The 20,944-nt window shown below is 40.3% G+C and overlaps 1 protein-coding gene across 1 annotated transcript in view; it reads right to left on the reverse strand.

Moving 5' to 3' along the window:
• Positions 1-3,602: 3,602 nt before the first annotated feature.
• The window catches only part of MFAP3L (microfibril associated protein 3 like), a 34,910-nt gene continuing 17,568 nt past the window's right edge, over positions 3,603-20,944 (reverse strand). Inside the window, exon 2 of the mRNA XM_036764190.1 lies at positions 3,603-4,679. Coding sequence (XP_036620085.1) covers positions 3,730-4,679 — 950 coding nt within the window. The 3' untranslated portion in view covers positions 3,603-3,729. The remainder of the gene's footprint in view (positions 4,680-20,944) is intronic.

Below are 20,944 nucleotides of genomic sequence, written 5' to 3' on the forward strand. Positions count from 1 at the left end.
TTCTGTATTTTCCACTTAGAGAACCTAATAAAGGTCAACCAAGTTGACAAGTCATTTAAATGGATCAACTATACACATATTTCTGAGGCTTCTATTGTTTTTTAAGAAGCATACAAACAAGGAGTATTTAGAGATAAGACAAGCATCACTCAGAAACTTGAGCATCTGCCTGATTTTAGGATGACTGCCTAAGATCCAAAGGACATGGCTTGGAATTAATTTTCTGTTAAGCTTTAAAAATCATGCACACTCTGGGTGCACTTCAGTTGGATTGCTCTAAATTTCTGTACTACTTTTTTTCTGTTATCTTTGAAAATTCAGCCAAGAAACAGGAAGTTTTTTTCAGATCTCAGACTCCAGCAAGAGAGGCTCCATAAGGCCCAGACCAAGCTGCCAGGATGGGAAATAAGTAGGTAGTATTGAGGGAGAACTTCTCTAACCTTATATTACAAAGGAGCATTTTAGATGTTTTATGGAGTTAGCGGATTAGGAAAATGAAGTTGCCTCCTTTGGCCTGAAGTGATGAAAACCACTCTTTTGAGTACCCATCTCTGTTCCTGCTTCATGGGACATCTCTATTTAGCTACCTGTCGCTAAATAAGAACCAATGTGGAGTAAGATGCGTCTGAAGGGAAATACACATGCGATTGTGAGAGAGACAAGGGTTGAGAAGCTCAGAATCAGAAAGAGAACGTTCTAAATCATAGAATTATAAGATCATTGATCTACAGCTGGAGGTACCTCAGATGCCATCTAGTCTAGCCCCTTCATTTTATGGAGGAGGAAACTGAGGCCCAGAGAGGTTAAGAGATATGCCTAAAGTCACACAGGTAATAAACATCAGAGACTGGATTAGAACCTTGTCTCTCTGACTCCAGAGCGAATGTTTGTATGTAGATAATGTGTATTTACTATATTTCCTGCTACCCAATATACACCTCTTAATTCTTAGTGATCTCACATCATCATGAAATGTGAAAAGACCTAGGAAGGCCTCTAGTATGGTGAGTTGATACTGGGCAATGTTTCCTTGGGAGGATTTATCAGATGGCATGGGACAGGAATAGCACAGGATGAGAAATTGTGGATGGGATCTGCACCAATGGAAGAAGTGTCCACATTGATGGGATGATGGTTCCACCCACCTAGGGAGGAATACCACTTGCTCACTGCTCACGGCAGGAAATCCGCACATCTGTTAAGACATTTTGTAATTCTGCAGAGTGCGGGTTAGACCCCCTCTTCCACTTTTATCAAGTCAAATAGTGGCCCAGGGTAACCAGCGTAATTCAAGGTACTGGAAATGTGGATAAATCCATATTGGACATGCTTTTGCGTGTTCAAACAAATAACCTCTTTTCATGCAGATGCTGTAATGCTCACTCAGTGGAATGATGTCAGCACTCTCATACCAATAAGCCTGTTGTGCCTTCTAGGTGATTCCTAAACCAAAGGCCATGGCCCTTCACAAACCAAGGATAATGGGTTACCTTGGCTAAAAATGGATCATAGAACAAGAGCAGGGTCATCTGAAGCCATCTACTGGGACACCCTCATTTTCTAGATGAAAGAGGAGGTTGAATGATTTCTAATTGTCACTTAGCTAGTAAGTGTCAGAGGCAGAATTTGAATTCAGGTCATTGGATACCAGAATCAATCACTTTCTACAGTGACACACTGACATACCAAGTAACAAGAAGCATCTGGGAATCACAGATGTGGGTTATGTGTGTGTGTGTGTGTGTGTGTGTGTGTTTGCCCCAATGTGGCTGTAGGGTGTGTGGCTGCAGTGAAACGTAGGGCTGTAGTGAAATACTCTATTAGAGTATTTGACTACTGAAATCCACCATTTTTAGTTTGCTAGTCCCACCCAACTCATTATTTGGCGAAATTTGGACACTGTGAGCATTTTGAAGGAGGTGGTAATCTACTGCTCAGAAAGGGGAAAGTCAACAGCTTTAGTCATTCTTAAAGCAAAACAACACAGGTCACGCTAATACAATGACTTCCTTTTCAAAGAACATTCCAATGCATGAGAAAAAGGCTAATTTCCTTCTTGTTGGTTTTGATTTTAGTTCTTTTGGTTTTAAATGTTAGTATTCCAAGGAGTAAACTCAAAGAAATCCTCAATTAGCATAGTGCCTGGCATATGATAGGTGCTAAATTCTTATTTCCTTCTTTCCTTCCACTAACACCCACAGCATCTTTTTTTTTTTTGCTAGTAATCCCATCACAGAATTTTTTAAGAGCTGAAAGTACCCTTTAGAGATGATTTAATCCAACTTTCCCACGAAGAGATCATAGGTTCACAGATTTAGAGCTAGAAAGTACCTTAAGAGATTATACTTAACCCCCTCATTTTACAGATAGGGTTACTTACGCTGGTTAGTGGTTGAAGCAGGAATAGAGACAGGGTCTCTAGTTTTTTGTTTTGGACACTAAACTACTCTGCCCCTCATGCGCCTGTTTTCCTCCTACAGACTCTAATAAGAGTTTTGGTAGGAAATTTTGTATGAGTGTTCTATTGAATAGAAGGCTCCTATCTCATCTCTTGGGCCAGGAATTGGCTAGATGTTTCCTTCAACACATCTAGTCCTTTCCCTTCACAGAGTTTTATGTCACTCAATCTCATTTTCTGTCTGAGTCACCTACTGGCAATTTCCAGGGAGCTTCTCCAAAATGACTCCTCAGAGATTATGCCTGGTGCTTTTCTCTTCTGAAGCCACATCTGTTTCTAGGATCTTAGTTTATGGGGGATGACATTGTTTAATTGTGAACAAAACTGGATTGCGGTGTGGGGTGTCAGGGAATGGATACATTTAACCTTCGAAAATTTCCCTCACACATCAGTGTGACTCGCCAAAGGCCCTCAGAATCCAATTGGTAAACAGGTTTTTATTTGGCTCTTAAAGTGCTGCTTCCTGGGCAGGAGCCTCACGTTCACAATAACAATTTCATTGTACAAAATTCAACAGAGGCAAGTAGGGAAGGGGTAGGGAAAGAAAGAGAAACAAGACTTCTTATCTGGGAAGTCTGGGAACTCTGCAGCACTACAAACGGCTACTAGATGTTAGCCCTGGAACAAGGGGCTGATACAAAAAGTCTCTGAGGTAAATGCTTCAAGGGGAAAAATAATATATTATGACTATATAGAGAGACAAAAGGGGCAAAGACAACTAAACCAGAAAGAGCAATTAATATTAATACAATAACAATTACTCCATCAAAACCAAACAGCATTGAAATGGGGGAGAAAGTGCCAAATAATTCATGAACAAGCTTTTTAAAAGGGAAAAGAAATGCAGTGTACAAATTCCTGGGGACTTTCTGGCAGAGAGCAAAAGGAGCTCTCAAACTCAGAATGACATACCATAGGGGTGCCTTCTGCCACCAGGTTAAGCAGCCTAGAAGAGAACATGTCCTAAATCACGTGTGCCCACAATTTGATGGGCCATCCATCCAATGCCATCTCTTCCACACACTGATATCTCTGGTGAATTTTGCTAGTGGGTGGAAGGCAGGAGGGAGGAGTCCTGGTCACACAGAAACACACACACACACACACACACACACTGCATTGATATCTTTTCCCTTTTAAAAGAGCATCACTCCTATGTATGTTATGATAAGTCTACTGGTAAGGCTTTAGCGGCAAGTACATACTATATCTGTGGTACAAGGAGCAGCCCCTGATATTCTCGATATGCATAGTTTTGTCAGAGTTAAGTATTACACATGGCTTTCATAAATAATACAGGTGTTCGTTACATTTGTCATGGCTGGCTCAGTAGGCTTCAGATAAGTAGATGCCAGCTGCCCTGTAGGAAGCACAGGTTCTGAACGGGGTGCTGACTCTGAAGGTGCTACCTCCCCAGAAGCCTCAGTTTCTGCCGAAGGCTCGATGGGTGGTTCTGGCCCCTCCGACACCATAGCTACCTCTAGCACCTCCTCATCTTTGATCTCTACCTGTACCCCCTCTTGGTCTTCCATGTGGTCCTTTTTGGACAGTGGGTGAACAGACACCTTGATGGCAATTTGCTGAGGCTGCTCATGAAGGGATGAGGCATCTGAGTCGCCAGTGGGTGAATCACTCCGCTTGAGAGCATTGGGGATTGTATAGACCTCATCCCCATCAGTGGCCTCCTGGCCCTCAGGGGTGTGCCTTACAAAGTTCTGGCCCTGCTCTTCCAGGCCCACCACTTCCATGATTTCTTCCATTATTGTTCTACAGTTCATAATGAGGGGAGGCAGAGGGACACTCCTGGCCAGCTCCTCGATATAGCGGGCAAACTCCATGGTTTTGAACTGGGTGACTTTGGCAAGCTCAAGGGTTTTGGCTGAGGTGATGATTGGAATACGCTTAGCAATCTCAAAGGCCTTTTGCAATTTCTCTGCTCCTTCTGTCCTAAAGAATTCATTGATTGCTTTCTCTGTCTTCTTCAAGTGGCTGCTCATCATGCAGAGTCTGGTGATGTTCAAGACCATGACGATGGTAAAAGCCACTAGGCAGACAATCATGTAGTAGATGCCCATGTCCCCAGAGGTGAAGATGACTCTCAATGTCACTGTATTGTTCACGGTGCCATAGATGTTAGAAGCAACACATGTGTATTTACCTCGGTCTGAAAATGACACCTGGGTAATGTTCAGTAGTCCATTGTCTTGAATCGACCATTTTCCTATTGGGAAGGAAGAAAAAAAATCAGTCAAGGATGTACTATGACCATGTTTCAGCACCTGCAAGGCTGGCTAACATATTCCTGATTAGACATTCTCGAGTCAAAGAGAGAACACTCAGGCCAGAAATAAGCACTTAGGAAAGTAATCTCTGTTCTTCGTACATCTCTAACTGGAGAGGTCAAAGAATATTTTCTCAGGTTAGAGGGAGTTTAAAATTTGTCAGAGGAAACCTTTGATTTCCAATTGTGGAATTCAAGGAAACTTTACATTTTGGGGAGGTCTCTTTTCCTTTTCAGTGGCACAGGGGACTGACAGCTTACATCAAACTATGGGAAAAGGTCTTTGTGCCCCTTATGTTGGTAAATTCCATAAATATAACATTAAAATGGGCCAGGAAGTGAATCATATTTCTTTTGGGTTTAGATATACTAACATGGCATTCAGTTGTAATGTATCAATGATGTTGGTGGGAGTAAATGGTTAGGTGAATCATGGAATCTTATAATCATGACTATGGGGGCTGGCCTGATAATCATCTCAGCAAGACTTCTCTCTATCCTGCCTTTTGTCCTTGGGTTCTCCTTTTACAGGGTTCCCATTAAGAGCTGGCAGGCATTTTCCAGTGACCTATAGTTTTAACAGTGGATACCTCTATGTGACTGAAGTTTGGTAAGTTTCACAATTGTAGGGGGTTGGGCTGTCCATGATGCCACTGTGACGTGTCTTAGCGGGTGGGACTAGAAACGAGTATTGGGTTTGGGGAAGACACAGGAGGTAAGGTGTATAGCTAATAGGGATGAGATGGGATTGGGCACAACTTGGTACAGTGGAAGGAGGCCTAAACTTGGGAGTCACATGACCTGAGCCTTGGAAAAGTCACTTAAACTTTCTTGGCATCAGTTTCCTGTAAAATAGGGAAGTTGAATGGGACGATTTCTTAGGTCCTTCCCAGTTTTAAATCTACAGTCTTATTATCCTTTAAATGCTACTAATACATAGTAATAAATACTAATAATTTCATAAATACTAATGAATGAAATACTCTGCCAGAGAGAATCTGGGCAAGTCTGTCCTGCTCAAAGGGCCACATGCCTGGTCCATCCTCATCCTTCTCAGTCACAGAACAACACAGAAGAGCAGAAATACATTTGTTTGAATGTGTACTAACTTCAATGAGACAGACATTGCTCATTTGAATAAACTGTGAGATTACAGATTGAGAGCCAGGAGAGACCTCAGAGGCCATCTAGTCCAAGCCCATCACTCTACAGCCAAGGAAACAGAGGCCCAAGGGGGTTAAGTGACTTGCCCAAAGTATAAGTATCAAAAGTAGGATTGGAAACCAGGTCTGGTGTTGTTCTGCACTCTGCTGGTTTGTGGTCTGGTCCTTGATCTTCCCACAGGACACAGGATGCCCAGGAAAGATCTTATTCTAGCTCGTTGACAACTCGGACTTTGCCCTATATGCTTTTCTCCCCTCCCTCTTTCCTTTCGTCTAGAAGGAGAGTATTGGATTATTATCTCTGGGCATAGATTGCACACCATTCGTGCCTCTGCTAGGACCCAGGAAAGATGGGCCAGCTTGTCAAGTTTGTTTCCTCTCTTCTTAAGGAACAGTCTGTGTGGATGAAAATAGGTGGCAACGAAAGCGTTGTAAAGAGGGTGGTGCAGGAAAGCACCAAGAGGCGGGGTGGTGCCAAGGGCAGAAACGTTACAGTTTCAGTAGTGATAACTGTATTCTTGCCACTGTTGCAGAATCGGTAACCCTGAAATGTATCCGAATTAGAACATACCAATGTTTGGCTGAAACAAATGCCCTTTTAAAGACAGAAATGCATAGTTGGAGTTCTCTCTCAGCAGGAAGAGATTACACTTAACTCTTCCTAGAAGGAGGATGACCTTCACCAACCAGTTTAATCAGGGATAACTACTTGGTAGGCTCCCACAACGCCCTTTGTGTATAGTGAAAAGAGGGCTCAAATTGCAAATCAAATAGGTAATGTCTAATTTAATGACACCTGCACACAGTAGGGAAAAAAACCAGTGAGCTACTAAGAATATGAATTATGGAAAGAACACTAAAAGGAGGCCAGCCACTGAGCAATTGTGATGACCAATCTTGGCCCTGGAGAAGAAAGGAGGAAGAGGCTAGATTGCGTACAAAACACCAAATATACATCCCAGGAAGATTACCATATCAATAAATTCCGCTTCATTGTTTTTCTTTTTTTTAGTCATTTTCCTGTGACCCCCATTCGGAGTTTTCTTGGCAGGGACACTGGAGTGGTTTGCCATTTCCTTCTCCAGCTCATTTTATAGATTAGGAAACTGAGGTGAAGAGGGCTAAGTATTCGAGGCCAGGAAGATGGCTTTTCCTGACACCAGGCACCAGCATTCTATCCGCTGTACCACATAGTTTCCCTTCACTGATATAAGACAGGCCTGATTTTGGGGGTGGACCTGGGTAGGTGTTTGGCCGGCCCAGGTAACATATAGATTATAACCATGATACGAGTAGCAATTTTATTAATAAAACTTGTAAAAATGGATATTATTGTTTTCATACTATAATATACTATAATACTTTATTTTGTCACAAGAAGGAACTCCCCCATCCTTTCCATATAGCAAAAGCAGAGAGTCCTCCATAGCTGTAGCTGCATGAAGAATATTATATATTTATAAATTCAGGGACTCTCTACTACTATATTTTAAAAAAGCTAAAACGTTATTAAACTAGACAGCCAAAGAGTCTTAGGGGAGCTCTGACAAGATATTTGCTATACCATATGAAACAAAGGTGATAGAAGATAATATAAGCCCAGTTTAAGATTATAGCACTGGAAGGTAGAAGTGAGAAGAATTGGTTATTTCTGGCCAGCTATTTGTTACACCATATGAAACAAAAGTGATTAAGAATAATATTAAGACCAGTTTAAGATTGTAGCACAGGAAGGTATAGGTGAGAAGAACTGGTTGTTCCTGGTCCAGAGTTTTTCTATTAAAGGTTTTTATTTTTTAAAATGTCAAGAGGAGCTTAATGTTACATGGCATAGAGTTTAAGTGACAGACTTGGATTAAAATAGACCTGGGTTCGATCCCATGTAAGGCATTTATTAGCTGTGTGACCTTGGGCAAGTCACCAAGGGACAGTTTTCCCATCCATTAAAGGGGGAGGGTAACTATAGCACCTGCTTGCCAGGGTTAAATCTCAGCTCTGATCCCCGGCCAAGTCTTTTAACCTCTTACTTCCCTAGGCAATCTTCTAAGACTTAGTTGTAGAGAAGTTGCTGGCTTACACTGTAGTTCCCTTAGCTGAGAGTTCCCACTACCAATGAAATCAAAGGTCTAGTTCCTATCCCTATTACATAATCCTTGGGGAATTCCCCTTATCTTTTCCCAAGGGGCTGCTTTTCTGGACTCTATCATCTCCAGAAACTCATCATTCTGGAAGATAAACTCTGAAACTTTTATTCCTCTTCATACCTCTTTCCCCTCTAGGGCCCCTTCCTCAATCTGGTAGGAGAGGGTGGAGGGGAAGACATCTGGGAGCTCATCCTTGATCCTCTGCCATTTGAGCACTCAAGGAATTCTCCACATTATTTCTCACCTGGCTACTTTCCTGGACTTTATCACCTCCAGAAATTCATCATTCTTTGAGATGAAATCAACTCTGATACTCTTTACTTTCACAGTTCATGCCCCTCCCAACCTTGGCTTTATAATTCATCATTTCAGACCCCAAAAGTGGAACTTTCTCCTTTCCCATTTCTCCCCTTCCCCCAGCCTTTTAGCTTCTTTTTATGTGTTGTCTCCCCCCATTAGACTGTAAGCTCCTTGAGGGCAGGGGCTGTCCTAAGTCTTTCTTTGTATTCCCAGGGCTTAGCCTAGTGCTGTACACATAGTAGGTACTTAATAAGTGTTTATTGACTTTGTTATTAATGTCACATCACAGATGATGGGTTGGGTTTTAAGGAGTTGTTTGTTATTATTCGTATTATCATACTACACTGGCAAAGCCATCCCTGTTGCATAAATTAAAGATTGACTAATGCACACAGGATGAGAACAACATACCCAAGACACGTTGAAGCATAATTTGATGTCAACATGGATGCTATCAACTGGGCCATCTAGCAATTAGAAAGAGAGATAATCGTCACTGTACTGACTGATGCTTAGAAGCAGAGCTGAAACCATGAGGAAGTCTATGGGCAGAAGAGTCTACTTTAACTATAAACATATAAACTATAAACAATTTAGTTTACATATAAACTATAAACAAATATAGGCATGAAGACCATAAGAGCACTCAGGCCTCTGCAGACTCTCCTTGAAAGGTTTAAACAGAAGGACAAGAGGATCTCTGGTTGTGTCATGCAAAAGGAATAAAGGTTATGTCAACAAACCCTGGAACTGAGGGAAAGATTCCAGGACGATCACTGTGAAACGCACATTGTGTTGTTGTCATTCACTCATTTCAGTCATGTCTGACTCTCTGTGACCCCATTCAGGGTTTTCTTGGCAAAGATACTGGGCTGTTTGCCTTTCCTTCTCCAGCTCATTTTATAGATGATGAAACTGAGGCAAACAGGGTGAAGTGACTTGTCCAGGGTCACACAGCTAATAAGTGTTTGAGGCTAGATTTGAACTCAGGTCTTCCTGAGCTGCCCTCTCCCTACACCACCCTTATCAGTACTCAAAGAATATACAAAGTTTAGCCATTCAAAGAATAAGAATACATCAGGAGGCAATACCCTGGACATTCCCTCTATCAATGTAATTAAAGGTCTAGTTCCTATCCCTATTATAAAATCCTGTGGGAATTCTCCTTATCATTTCCCACACTGGTTGCCTTCTTGGATTCAGAAAACTAGTCATTCTGGAAGAATGCATAATGGAACTCAGTAGTCTGGGAGGGTCCCTTCCAGATACAGGTCTGTAATCCAATGATCCTAGATTCTGTAAAAAATTGTTCCTCAACATCGTCTAGTAAAACTACAAGCCTCCCAAATTCTTCCCCTATAGCCTTAGCCTGGGATTTTGGGTGAAACTGATGTTCTATACCAATGTTTCTCAACCTGTGCTGCAAGGAATCCTGAATCATCTTGTTTGAAGTGAATCTTAAGTTATTTGTTAATAGGCATGAAAATAATACTTTTGGATGATTTTAATACAAGGTTCTGCAGAAATTTTGTTATAACTGAAGGGTTCTAGCCCTGCAGAAAAATTTGAGATGCATCGTTTTATACAAATGCCCCTCTGTAGAGGTCCTATTTTGGTGCCTCATGGTGGAGTACAAGTCCTGGCAGCTTCTATCAAATTAGAAAGGATTCAAGAATGGGTATGGGGAGAGACTGTGTCCTCTGTCATAAGGATTCAGAAGGGAATTTAGAGATCATATCATCAAACTCCCCCATTTTACGGAGGGGAAAACTGAAGTCCAGAGAAGGCACATTGCCCGAAGCCATAAAAGTAGCAAGTGGCAAAGCTGAAATTCAATCCCAGGTCATTTGATTCCAGATTATTTCCTCCTGATTCTTCCTCAGGTAGTCATCCTTTCCCCCTTTCCTGAAGTCTTCAAGCAAATGCAGAATACCACTTGTGGGTGAGATGTATGGATACCTTTTTCAGATATGGGTAGGACAAGATGACTTCTAAGACTCCTTCCAACTCTGAAATTCTGCAATTCTGCAAAGTCCAATGTCTTTCTACCTCACACTTGGGTGCTTCCCAAAGACCAAGCCTAGCTATCAGAGAACCCCACTAGCAGAGGGCTGATCATCAGGGACTGTTTTTTTTTTAATTGTAATCAATCATGAAAGAGAAACACAGGGGGAAAAGTCAAGCATAATCTGAAGTACTGAAAGGTTCCTTAGATGACACGACCTACATAAGGACACAAACACTACCGAGCTCTAAAGAATGCCTCTCAAATTCCTGAAGGGCCAACTAGGAGTTTCCTTAAGAGGCAGACTCTCCTTGGTGGTTCCTTCAGCCTCTCAGTTGAGAGGAAGCAAGTCAACAATATTAGGGAGGCATAATGAAGTCGATTGATGATTCCTAAATCTGGATTTAGGCTTGAGCCATACATCTACATCGTTCCAAGAGGAGAGCTTGGTTTACCCAAATAAGAAGTGGTTTCACTGAAGTGATATTGCAATGATTCTTCAGAATTTGAATTCCACAAGCCTTCTGTAAACATGTGTAACAAAATTATACCTATCTATATATTATTATATTCCTGCTTATAGAATATATGTGGATATGCATATATGCATGTATACACATACATATGTATATATACATACTATATACACACATAATATTAGAACTAGCTCCAATGTATCCTGTATAGATCTTGTTTATACATTGTCTACATGTTTCCCCCATTACATTGTGAGCTCCCTGAAGGCAGGGATAGTCTTTTGCCTTTCTTTGTTATCTTCAGTGTTTAGCACAGTGCCTGACACATAATAGGATGTTCACACACACATATATGTAATGGTCCTCATTCAGGTAATGCTGAATTACAGACATACATATTGTACCCTTGGGATACTTCTTATTTGTACACACAAAAATATACAAAGGCAGAGCAGAATAATAATAGAATTCTAGGCTTATAGTTAAGGAGATCCAGGTCCAACTTTTGCTTTTGACACTTGCTATGTGGCCGTGGGCAAGTTATTTAAGTTTCATGTATTTCAGGCAACTGAAATAATCTTTTCAGAAAGAATTTAAAGTTCTAGATAGCACTAGAACTTTATCAAAATCCCTAGAAATTATCTAAATTTCAGACTGGTTGAAATGTGTGAGTAGAAAGAGTTTCTACCCTGGGAGTCTTGGACACTGAGGAAAGCGAAGATTCTTCTGGTATTTGCATATAATATATTTAGAGGCTTCTTGTTGGTTACTGAGCAAAGCATGCACTCCTTGGGGGAGAAAAAGAATTAAAAACAAATCTATAATTGCATGACTGCATCTGCTAAGGAGCCTTCACAGTTGATGACAGGTTCTATAGGAATCTAGACACAAAAACCACCTGCTGTGTGCCTGGTGCCATATGTTTTCTAGCTACTCCCTCCCCTAAGCTTCTTAGGAAGCTTCTTGAGAATATCAGGGTAGCTATTTCTTACATCATAACCAGCAAAAATGGTCTAGCATAATATTTAGATAATAATACAGAAAGGAGTGTGTGTGGAGCGGGGAGGGCTCAGCAGAATTTTCTGGGTGTGATCTACAGTTGTTCTACATTCCCATAAAGTTTCCCAAAAAGGGGAGCAGGTGGCAGAAGGTTGGTTCTTTCATGATAATATAATATTGGTAAAAACATAGACTGCATTTATTATTCAAATCTGGCTTGTTCAAAACCTAACTGCAGTCTATAATTATACTCTTAGCAAGGCAGCAAAGAGGAAAGGGATGAAGACAAAGAGAATACTGACAATAAAAATGAATAAAATATTTTTAATTCAAATATGAAAAATCACTCATAGTAAATGGTAATTTTAATACAATATTTTTGAGTCACCTTTTCAGGATGTTTATATTTATATGTATATATATTTTCCTTTCTAAGAGATACTTTTATCTTAATAATTGAATGATTTCATCCTTCAAAAGGTAAAGAGACAAGAGGAACTGCTGCTATTTTGGACCTGGGTTTGAATCCTGTATCTGCCACTTACAACCTCTGTGATCTTGGGCAATCAGCTTCTCTGGGATCCAGTTTTCTCATCTGTAAAATGAAGGTGTTCAACTAGATGATCTCTAACATCCCTTCCAGTTGGTGACTATGACTTCTAAATCCCAGTCATTGTCATCTTTGAAGGACTTTGAAGAACTTCAAAAGATTATGAAACTGAAAGATAATGAAAAAGGAAAGCTACAGTAGGAGTAAAGGATCAATGTTCTGATTTTTTCTTTTAAAGGGGAGTAATTTTTGAGTGGAGTCCTCAAACCATAGTACAGCGGGTTTGGCTTTTATTCTGGGAAAAATGCTAGGACTTCTTAAAAGGATGGTTTGTGAACATTTACAAAAGGAAGTAATGATCATAAAGAGTCAACACAGTCCCAAGTCAAGTCACCAAGCACTTATTAAGTACCTACTATATGCCAGGCAGTTACATGGCACAGTGGATAGAGTGCTAGCCCTGGAGTCAGGAACACTTGAGTTCAAATCTGGCCTCAAGACATTTATATTTGTGTGACCCTGGGCAAGTCACTTAACTCTGCCTCAATTTTCTCAACTGTAAAATGAGCTAAAGAAGGAAATGGTAAAACACTCCAGTATCTTTGCCAAGAAAACCCTAAATGGGGTCATGAAGAGTTGGACATAACTGAAAATGACTAAACAATAACAAAAATGTGCCAGGTCAAATTTTAAGTGCCTCAAGAAGTTTAAGTTAGTTTGATCATGTCAGAATAACTCCATTTCCTCTTCTGGCATCATTAATGGACTGATAGATTAGAAGAATGCTGCCAGTAAAGTTTATATAGATTTTTAGCAAAACAGTTGGCGGAATCTCTCAATATTATTGTTGTGGCCAGGATAGAGATATGTAGGCTAGAAAAATGGTGGATTCAAGACTAGCTGGATGATCAGATCCAAAGCACAGTCAGATAGTTGAGTGCTCCAGGGAGCTGTTTAACATTTTTATAAAAGCATAGTTCACATGCTTATCAAATTTCCAGATGGCCTAAAGCAGGACTGATAACATCTGAATGATGGAGTCATGATCCAAAATGATCTTGGCAGGCCAGAGTACTGGGCTGAATATCTCAGTCCCACCCAGCTTTAAATCTATGATCCTATGAGTCTGAGAAGATGGAGTTTGATAGAGATAAATGTCCCATATTTGAGTGTTCAAGTTAAGTAGTTTAAAATTTTCACAAGTACAAGATGGGAGATGTTCACTGGGTGGTTTGTAACTAATCCCAAAGAGATCTAGGGACTTTAGGGCCTGCAAGTTAAATGTGAACCAACAGCATGAGGTCATGAGATCACAGATTTGGAGCTGGAGGCAACCTCTGAGGTCATTTAATCTAGCACTTTCTTTTGCAGTTGAGGAAACTGAGGCTCAGTGAGGTTAAGCAACTTGCTAGAACCAGGATCTGAAATCAAGTCCTCTGAGTCTAAAACCTGTGCTTATCCCACTGTACCTGTCAAAAAAGAAGAAAGCTGATGTGATCTGAGACTGCACTAGGAAAGAGAAAGCATACAGAATGAGAACACATGTGGAGGACAGTGGTCAGTTCTAGAAGCCACATTTTAAGGATTGACATTGATGAAGTGGAGAGTCCAGAAAAAAATGATCATGGAGGGTTTCCAGATCTCACGCTATGAGAGGATCACCTGGAGGGGCTGAGAATTGTTTATCCTGGAGAAGAGAAGACAGGATTGACAGGATGACCTTCTTCAAGAATTAAAGGCTGGCCAGGGGGAAAAGGAATTGTTTTAATCAGGCATGGTTCTATAGGATAGGAGCAGGGGTGATAGGCAGGAGATGTAGAGGGGTAAACTTGGACTTGATTAGAAGAAAAGCTTCATAATAAGTAGAACTACTTGAGAATGAATGGGTAACATTTTACATGGTTTACATGCCATTTTATATCATATGTATATATATAGCACAAAGCATTTTATTACATTTGATCTTTATGACAATGCTGTGAGGTAGGGGCTCTTATTTTCTCCATTTTACAGATGAGGAAACCAAGGCCAAGAGAGTCAGTCAGTCAATTAACATGTAAGTGACCTGCCCAAGGTCCCATGGCTAGTAAGGGTCCGAGGCAGTATTCAAACTCAAGTCTTCCTTACTCAAAGTTCTGTACTCTATCTACCATGCCATTGAGTTGCCTCTATGAACAAAGGCAGTAAGTTCCCCATTACTAAAGGTCTTCAAGCCAGGCAGGATGACCACTGGCTGCAGATGTTATACAAAGGATTTTGGGGTAATGCAATTCAATTCACTCATTCATTCAGTTCTACTATGTGCATAGTATGCTTGGGCAAGGCACTGGGGATGCAAAGACTGAAAACGAAGGGTCCCTGACCTCTGTGAGCTTATATTCTAGGAAGGTGATAAAACAGATACTCATAGAAGTAAATATAGATGGTCTCTGTTATTTTCTGACTTTGAAGTTCCTTAGATCTCATTTCAAGGATGCAATATAGATTTGAGGAAGGTGTCCACGACAATTTCCTGACATCATGATCCCCCCACAAAAATCACCTTGCCTAATATCCATTTCAATTTGGTAGTAAACTTTCTTGCAAAGGATCAGGCCTGTATGAAATGCCTTGTCGGGTAGCTAAATTGGCATTTGTTTTGTCATGGTCCTTTTGGCGTGTGGGTCCAAAATCATCCTTGAGATACAAATAACCAACTTGCAAATAATCAAATGAGGGATTCCCTGGTTCCATCACTTCCATCTTATATTTCTAGAGAAAGAATGTAGCCAGGGGAATGGGGAGAAGATGCCTGAGGAGAATGGGGAAAAGAAAATTTCTAGCATGGCCTAAGCAGCAAGTTGGAACTAGGAACACATTTAAGCTATTGATAAGCAAGGAGGCAATTTGGAACTATCAACTATGGCATTGGTTGGCATCTCAAGTTAAAAGACCATGAAAGCTCTGGTGCCATTTTCTTTCTACAATTCCTTCCCAATACCTTTCCTAGATGCTAATTCCTGTCAAATGTGTTGCTTTTGACCTTGATATGCAAATCAACAGTATAAATTATGGTGAGTTTCCTAGAATAGCTTACAAAGGCCTACTACCCCCACAGCATAGATTCAATGATGGAAGAGTCTTGAGGTCATTTACATCGTCAAGGACTTGCCTGAGGTCATGCTTAGTCACTAAGTGGCACAGCCAGGATTTGAACCCATGTTCTCTGACCTCAAATGCAATTTACTTGAAAATAATTATATCATATATTATAGTATACACTATATTGTAAGTGAAAGTGTAGGATGACAATTTAACCACATATTGTAAGGGCAGGGATGCTGTATTCTGTGGGTGATGAGTAGGTAGCAATACTTTAAAAAAAATCATAGTCTTTACATAAAAATGATTGTGTGGAGGTAGTCAGCCATGGAGACTTCATCTTATGGTCTTGTTGTGCATTTCATTGGAAGTCAATAGATCCTTTGCTCATGAAAAGTTTCCTTGGCTTTCTTCAAAACTCCATTTCAAAACTGCTGCTTCCTATATGAAAGCTTCCTTGATTTCCCTTAGTTCTTAATGTTCTCTCCCTTTGTCAATTATATTGTACTTACTTATCTAAAAATAAACAATAGAGATTATAGATTTAAAGTTGTAAAGGGCTTATAGATCATTTAGTCTAATTCTCTCAATTTTCAGATGAGGAAACTGAGGTACTCAGAGGTTTAAGTGACCTACCTGAGGTCACACTTATTGTACCAAGCAAAACAGTTTCACAACCAGTCCTCAGACTGAATCTAAGTAAGCTAATTATATATATATATATATATATATATATATATATATATATATAATATGTATATATGTATGTATGTATGTGTGTATATATGTATATATATGTATATGCATATATGTATATGTGTGTATATGCATATATAAAATATAATATAATAGCACTCACTTTAGAGACTGGGCAGTTCTCCCCACCGAAGGACACAACTGTTTCCAAACACATTTATTATTCAGATATTTTCTTTTCCCTTTTTCCACCTGAAATGTGGCCTTGATGTCTGTCCCTGAGAACTCAAAGCACTCATTTTCTATGGCAATTCCTTGTATTGTCTTATTATTGTTTCCTCTTATCTAACTTTTTTGTGCATTTATGTCTTGTCTTCCCACTGAGACTGAAAGTCTCTCCGGTGGGCAGGGAACCACATTTGCATCCCATAGGTTCAAGACATAGTGTCTTGCAACAAAAGAACATGTTGGCTGACTACCCTTCTACTACCTAACAGATTTATTCCTGAGAAGTCAAGTACAACAAATTTGTGTAAATTAAATTACATTTTAAACATTCAAAGGAGGTTTATTACCCTTTCTGTAGGGTAAAGTATAAATGATCCTCCAATGTGTTTTGTTCTTAAATGGGGATACACAGAGAGACACAGAAAGAAAAAGAGAGAGTAAATGGTTCAATTTTCCCTCTATTTTTTAAAGAAAGGGTAGGGGAAGAGAGTCTTTTTTCTTCAAAACAAAACTGTTGATTTGCATATCAAGGTCAAAAGCAACACTATGTAAATCCCCTAGTTGGCAGATTGAGAACTGAAACACTGTTACACTTAAGCCAAACATCGAACACCTCCCCATTAGATTAAAGTGACTGAACCTCTAGGATTTTTCAATGTCATAAAATAAGGGTACTTCTATTAAAGCATTGTTTCCTCCACACCCCCAGCAGAATGTAAGCTCCTAAAGGGCAGGAACTATTTATCATTTTGTTTGTATCCCCAGGCCCTTGCAGGCAGGTGTTCACTGAATTGAGTGAAAGTGATGTTCCATCAGAAGAGAAGGGGAAGCTTTCTTTCTTAAAATATTTTAGGTGATTTCTTGTTGTCCAGTTGTTTCAGTCATGTCCAACTCTTCTTGACTCCATTTGGGGTTTTCTTAGCAAAAATACTGGAGTGGTTGGCCATTTACTTCTCCAGCTCATTTTATTGATGGAAACTGAGGCAAACAGGTTTAAGTGACTCGCCCAGGATCACATAGCTAATTAAGTGTCTGAGGTCAAATCTGAACTCAGATCTTCCTGATTCCAGGCCCAGTGCTCTATCCACTGACCCACCTAGCTGTCCCATTTTGGGTTATAGAATCACTCAAAATATTTTACTTTATCTTTTATGTGGTGAGATCTTGTTGAATTCTCCATGATGCATTAATAATTCCATGAAATTTGCTCAGTGCCTTTCTATGTGAATCATTTCAGGAATTAATATCTTAGAAAAGGAAATGTGTGTTACTTTTCCTGGGTTTGGTCTGGTTTTATGCTGATGATTAGATGTAAAGGACAACCAATTTTTAATGCTAGCATGCATACATAGATTGTTTTTGCATCTGGCTTTTCCTGATGGAACACATTTTTCCAAAAACAGTTAACATTGTGAATAAGATATTAGTCTTATCAGTGAAGATGGACTCTTCTTCTTGCTCCCCCCCCAACTAATCTCCTTAAAAGATAACTTTTGGTAGTAATCTTAATACTTCTCTGGCATAAAGTATTATTTTCCTTAAGCAATTAATTTAATAGCTACAAAAGTATAATTTTTCAGACCCAAGTAAATACAGAAATAGATATGTGAAAAACAGTAGGAATGTCAAGTAAATTCATAATTATTCATTATGGAGAGCTACCATATCTGATGCCTAACTATGGCATGGATAAGATGCTAGGCTAGAATAAAGCTCATAAAAGTCTGAGATGGTTACAGCTTCTAGTGTGAAGCCAGCTACAACCTATATGTCTGAAGTTCAGAGGTTCATCACCAGGTTGGCTGCAGGACAATCAATTTTTTGATAACAGCACTTAACGAAGACCATTCACTAAGGCAGGGCAGCTAGGTCAGCATAGTGGATAGAGAGCCTGTGGATATAGAGGTCCAGTGGATAGAGAGCTCTGGAGTTAGGAGGACCAGAGTTCAAAGTTGACCTCAGATACTTACTATGTGACCCTGTGAAAATCATTCAACCCTTTTGCCTCAGTTTCCCCATCTGTAAAATGTAAAGAGGAAATGGCAAACTACTTCAGCGTCTTTGCCAAGAAAATCCCAAATGGGGTCACACAGAATCAGACATGACTGAAATGACTCAACCACAACAATTCACTAGGGCAATGGTTCTCAAAATGTGATCAAGAGACACATGTGGGTCCTTGAGATGTTTCAGGGGGTCCACGAGGTCAAAACTATTTTCATAATAAGACCAAGACATCTTAATTTTTAATACAGTATCAAGAGATATAATGCACAAAAACAAAAGCTCATTTTTTAAGAGTGCAAAGGTGTGAAGACCAAAAAGTTTGAGAACCACTGGACTCAAGCACGGAAGGGATGGATCAGTAAGAGGAAAAGAAGGAAGAGCTATGTTAATGAAATCACAGAAACACTGCTATAATATTTCTGTAATCTCCTACAGAGGATTTAGGGAATTGCCCAGATGTGCTGCAATCTGCATCAGAGAAGGGAATAGTGGCATCACTGACATCACAGACTCATCAAAGTAGCATATGCAGCAGTTATTTTACTCTCTTTAAGTAGCTGTAATTTTATTTGTCCATTAGCATGTTTACTACGAAAACCAATTCTTAATTATTCATAATCAGTACTGGTAGTGAGGTCTATGCCTGGGTAATGGAACTGCATAAGTAATTCCAAGACTACCCTTTAAAATAATCCTTTCAATCATTTTGCTCAGCAAGTCTTTAAGCTAGTGGTTCTTACTTTCAAGTCTGTGAACTTTGGAAAAAATATCTTGGTAATGATAACTGTATTTCAATGTAATTGGTTTCTTTTGCAAACCCAATTATTTTATTTCATGCATTTAAAAACATTCTGAAAGGGGGGGGGGTCTATGACATGAAAAAGGTTAAGAACCCGTACTTTAATCAGAGGGGCTAATGAGATCAAATGAGATGGTATCTGTAAAAAGCTTAGCACAGTGCCTGGCACATAGTAGGCATGATATAGCAGTGCTTATTCCCTTCCCTTCCCTCTACTAAGTGCCAGTATTCTTTAACAACTCACATTTACATTGAACTTTTTAGTTACAAAGCACTTCTCATCCATAATCTCATTGCTTTTGTACCATTTGTCCCCCATGGCTCTTCTTGCTACCCTCCATCTCATGAAGCAATTTCGATTTTCCTTTCAGTCATAACTCAAGCAACATTAGAATCTACATAAGGCAGAGCCAAGACGGCTGTGTGAAAACAGTGTCTTACCTGAGCTCCCTCACAAGCTCTGTCAGATACTTATAAAAAAGTGAATCTGAGCAGATTTGAGAGAGTTAGAAGCCGCTAGCAGTCTGAGTGGGGCAAATTTCCAAGCCTGGAGAGTCTGACAGTTCGATGGGATGGATCTGTAGGCTGGGAGAGTGCTTAGTGTGCAGAGCTGCACCAGACAGCACCAAAGCAGAAGCAGCTGTGGAAACTAGCCAGGGACCCAGGCTGGGAGAAAGCTGGGCATCCAATACTGGCAGAGATCCCCAGGCCTCCCAGCACAGGATGGGAGTCTGCAGAAGCGAAGAGAGGCAGCAGCGCAATGCCACCGGCCGTGAGACATCAACTCCTGAGGCTTGCAACCCAAAGGTTTGAAATGTGGCTTCTTGAACTTCCGGGAGACATAATGGCCAGGTAAATGGCTCTAATCCCCCTCCCCACCCTGAGGCCCCACCCTCCCCACCCAGAGAATTCCTTGGGGGAAAAAACACTGGAACACAGGAGACAGAAGTGGGGCTTCAGTGGCTGAGCAGTGGGAGTTCTGAGTCCCAGAGGGGCAGAGCCAGCAGGGGTAAACAGCAGGAGCCCAGACATACCTTTGTACAGCCAGGGGAAGTGGCAGACACCAGCACAGACAACAAACAGCTGAGACCATTGCTGAAGAGCAACAGTGCTGGAGAGCAGCCCCAGGGGAAGAGGAGACTTCAGGCAGCCAGACCCCTCCCCCACCCCTCAGGAAACAGAAGGCTATATTACACAAAGCCAGTAACTAGACTCACAATCCCCAGAACAAGAAACCTGGGACAGAGAGCCCTGAGCCCCAAAAGCAGATATTCACTGTAAAGCCAGGAAAAAGCTAACCAACATGAAGAAGAACATGAAAAAACCAAGGACCATTGATTCTTTTTATGGAGACAGGCATGATCAAGATACCAATTTGGAAGAGGATAGCATTGATACTACACCCACATCTGATACCTCAAAAGGGAATGTGAACTGGTCTCAAGCCCAAAAAACATTACTGGAAGAGCTAAAGGAGGATTTTTAAAACCTAATTAGGGAGGTAAAAGAAAAAATGAAAAAAAAAACACTGACAAAATCAAGTGCTTAAAAAATAAGATCGGCAAAACGACTATGGATATTCAGAATCTAAATACAGAAAATGACACCCTGAAAGGTAAAATCAACCAATTGGAAAAGGAGACTCAAAAGCAAAATGAAGACAACAACTCATTAAAAATTAGAATTGAGCAAGTGGAAGCTAATGACACTATGAGGCATCAAGAAGTAGTCAAACAAAATGTAAAGAATGAAAAAAT

Source organism: Trichosurus vulpecula, chromosome 6 (assembly GCF_011100635.1).
Source record: "Trichosurus vulpecula isolate mTriVul1 chromosome 6, mTriVul1.pri, whole genome shotgun sequence".
In the NCBI taxonomy this organism is placed as follows: Eukaryota; Metazoa; Chordata; class Mammalia; order Diprotodontia; family Phalangeridae; genus Trichosurus; species Trichosurus vulpecula.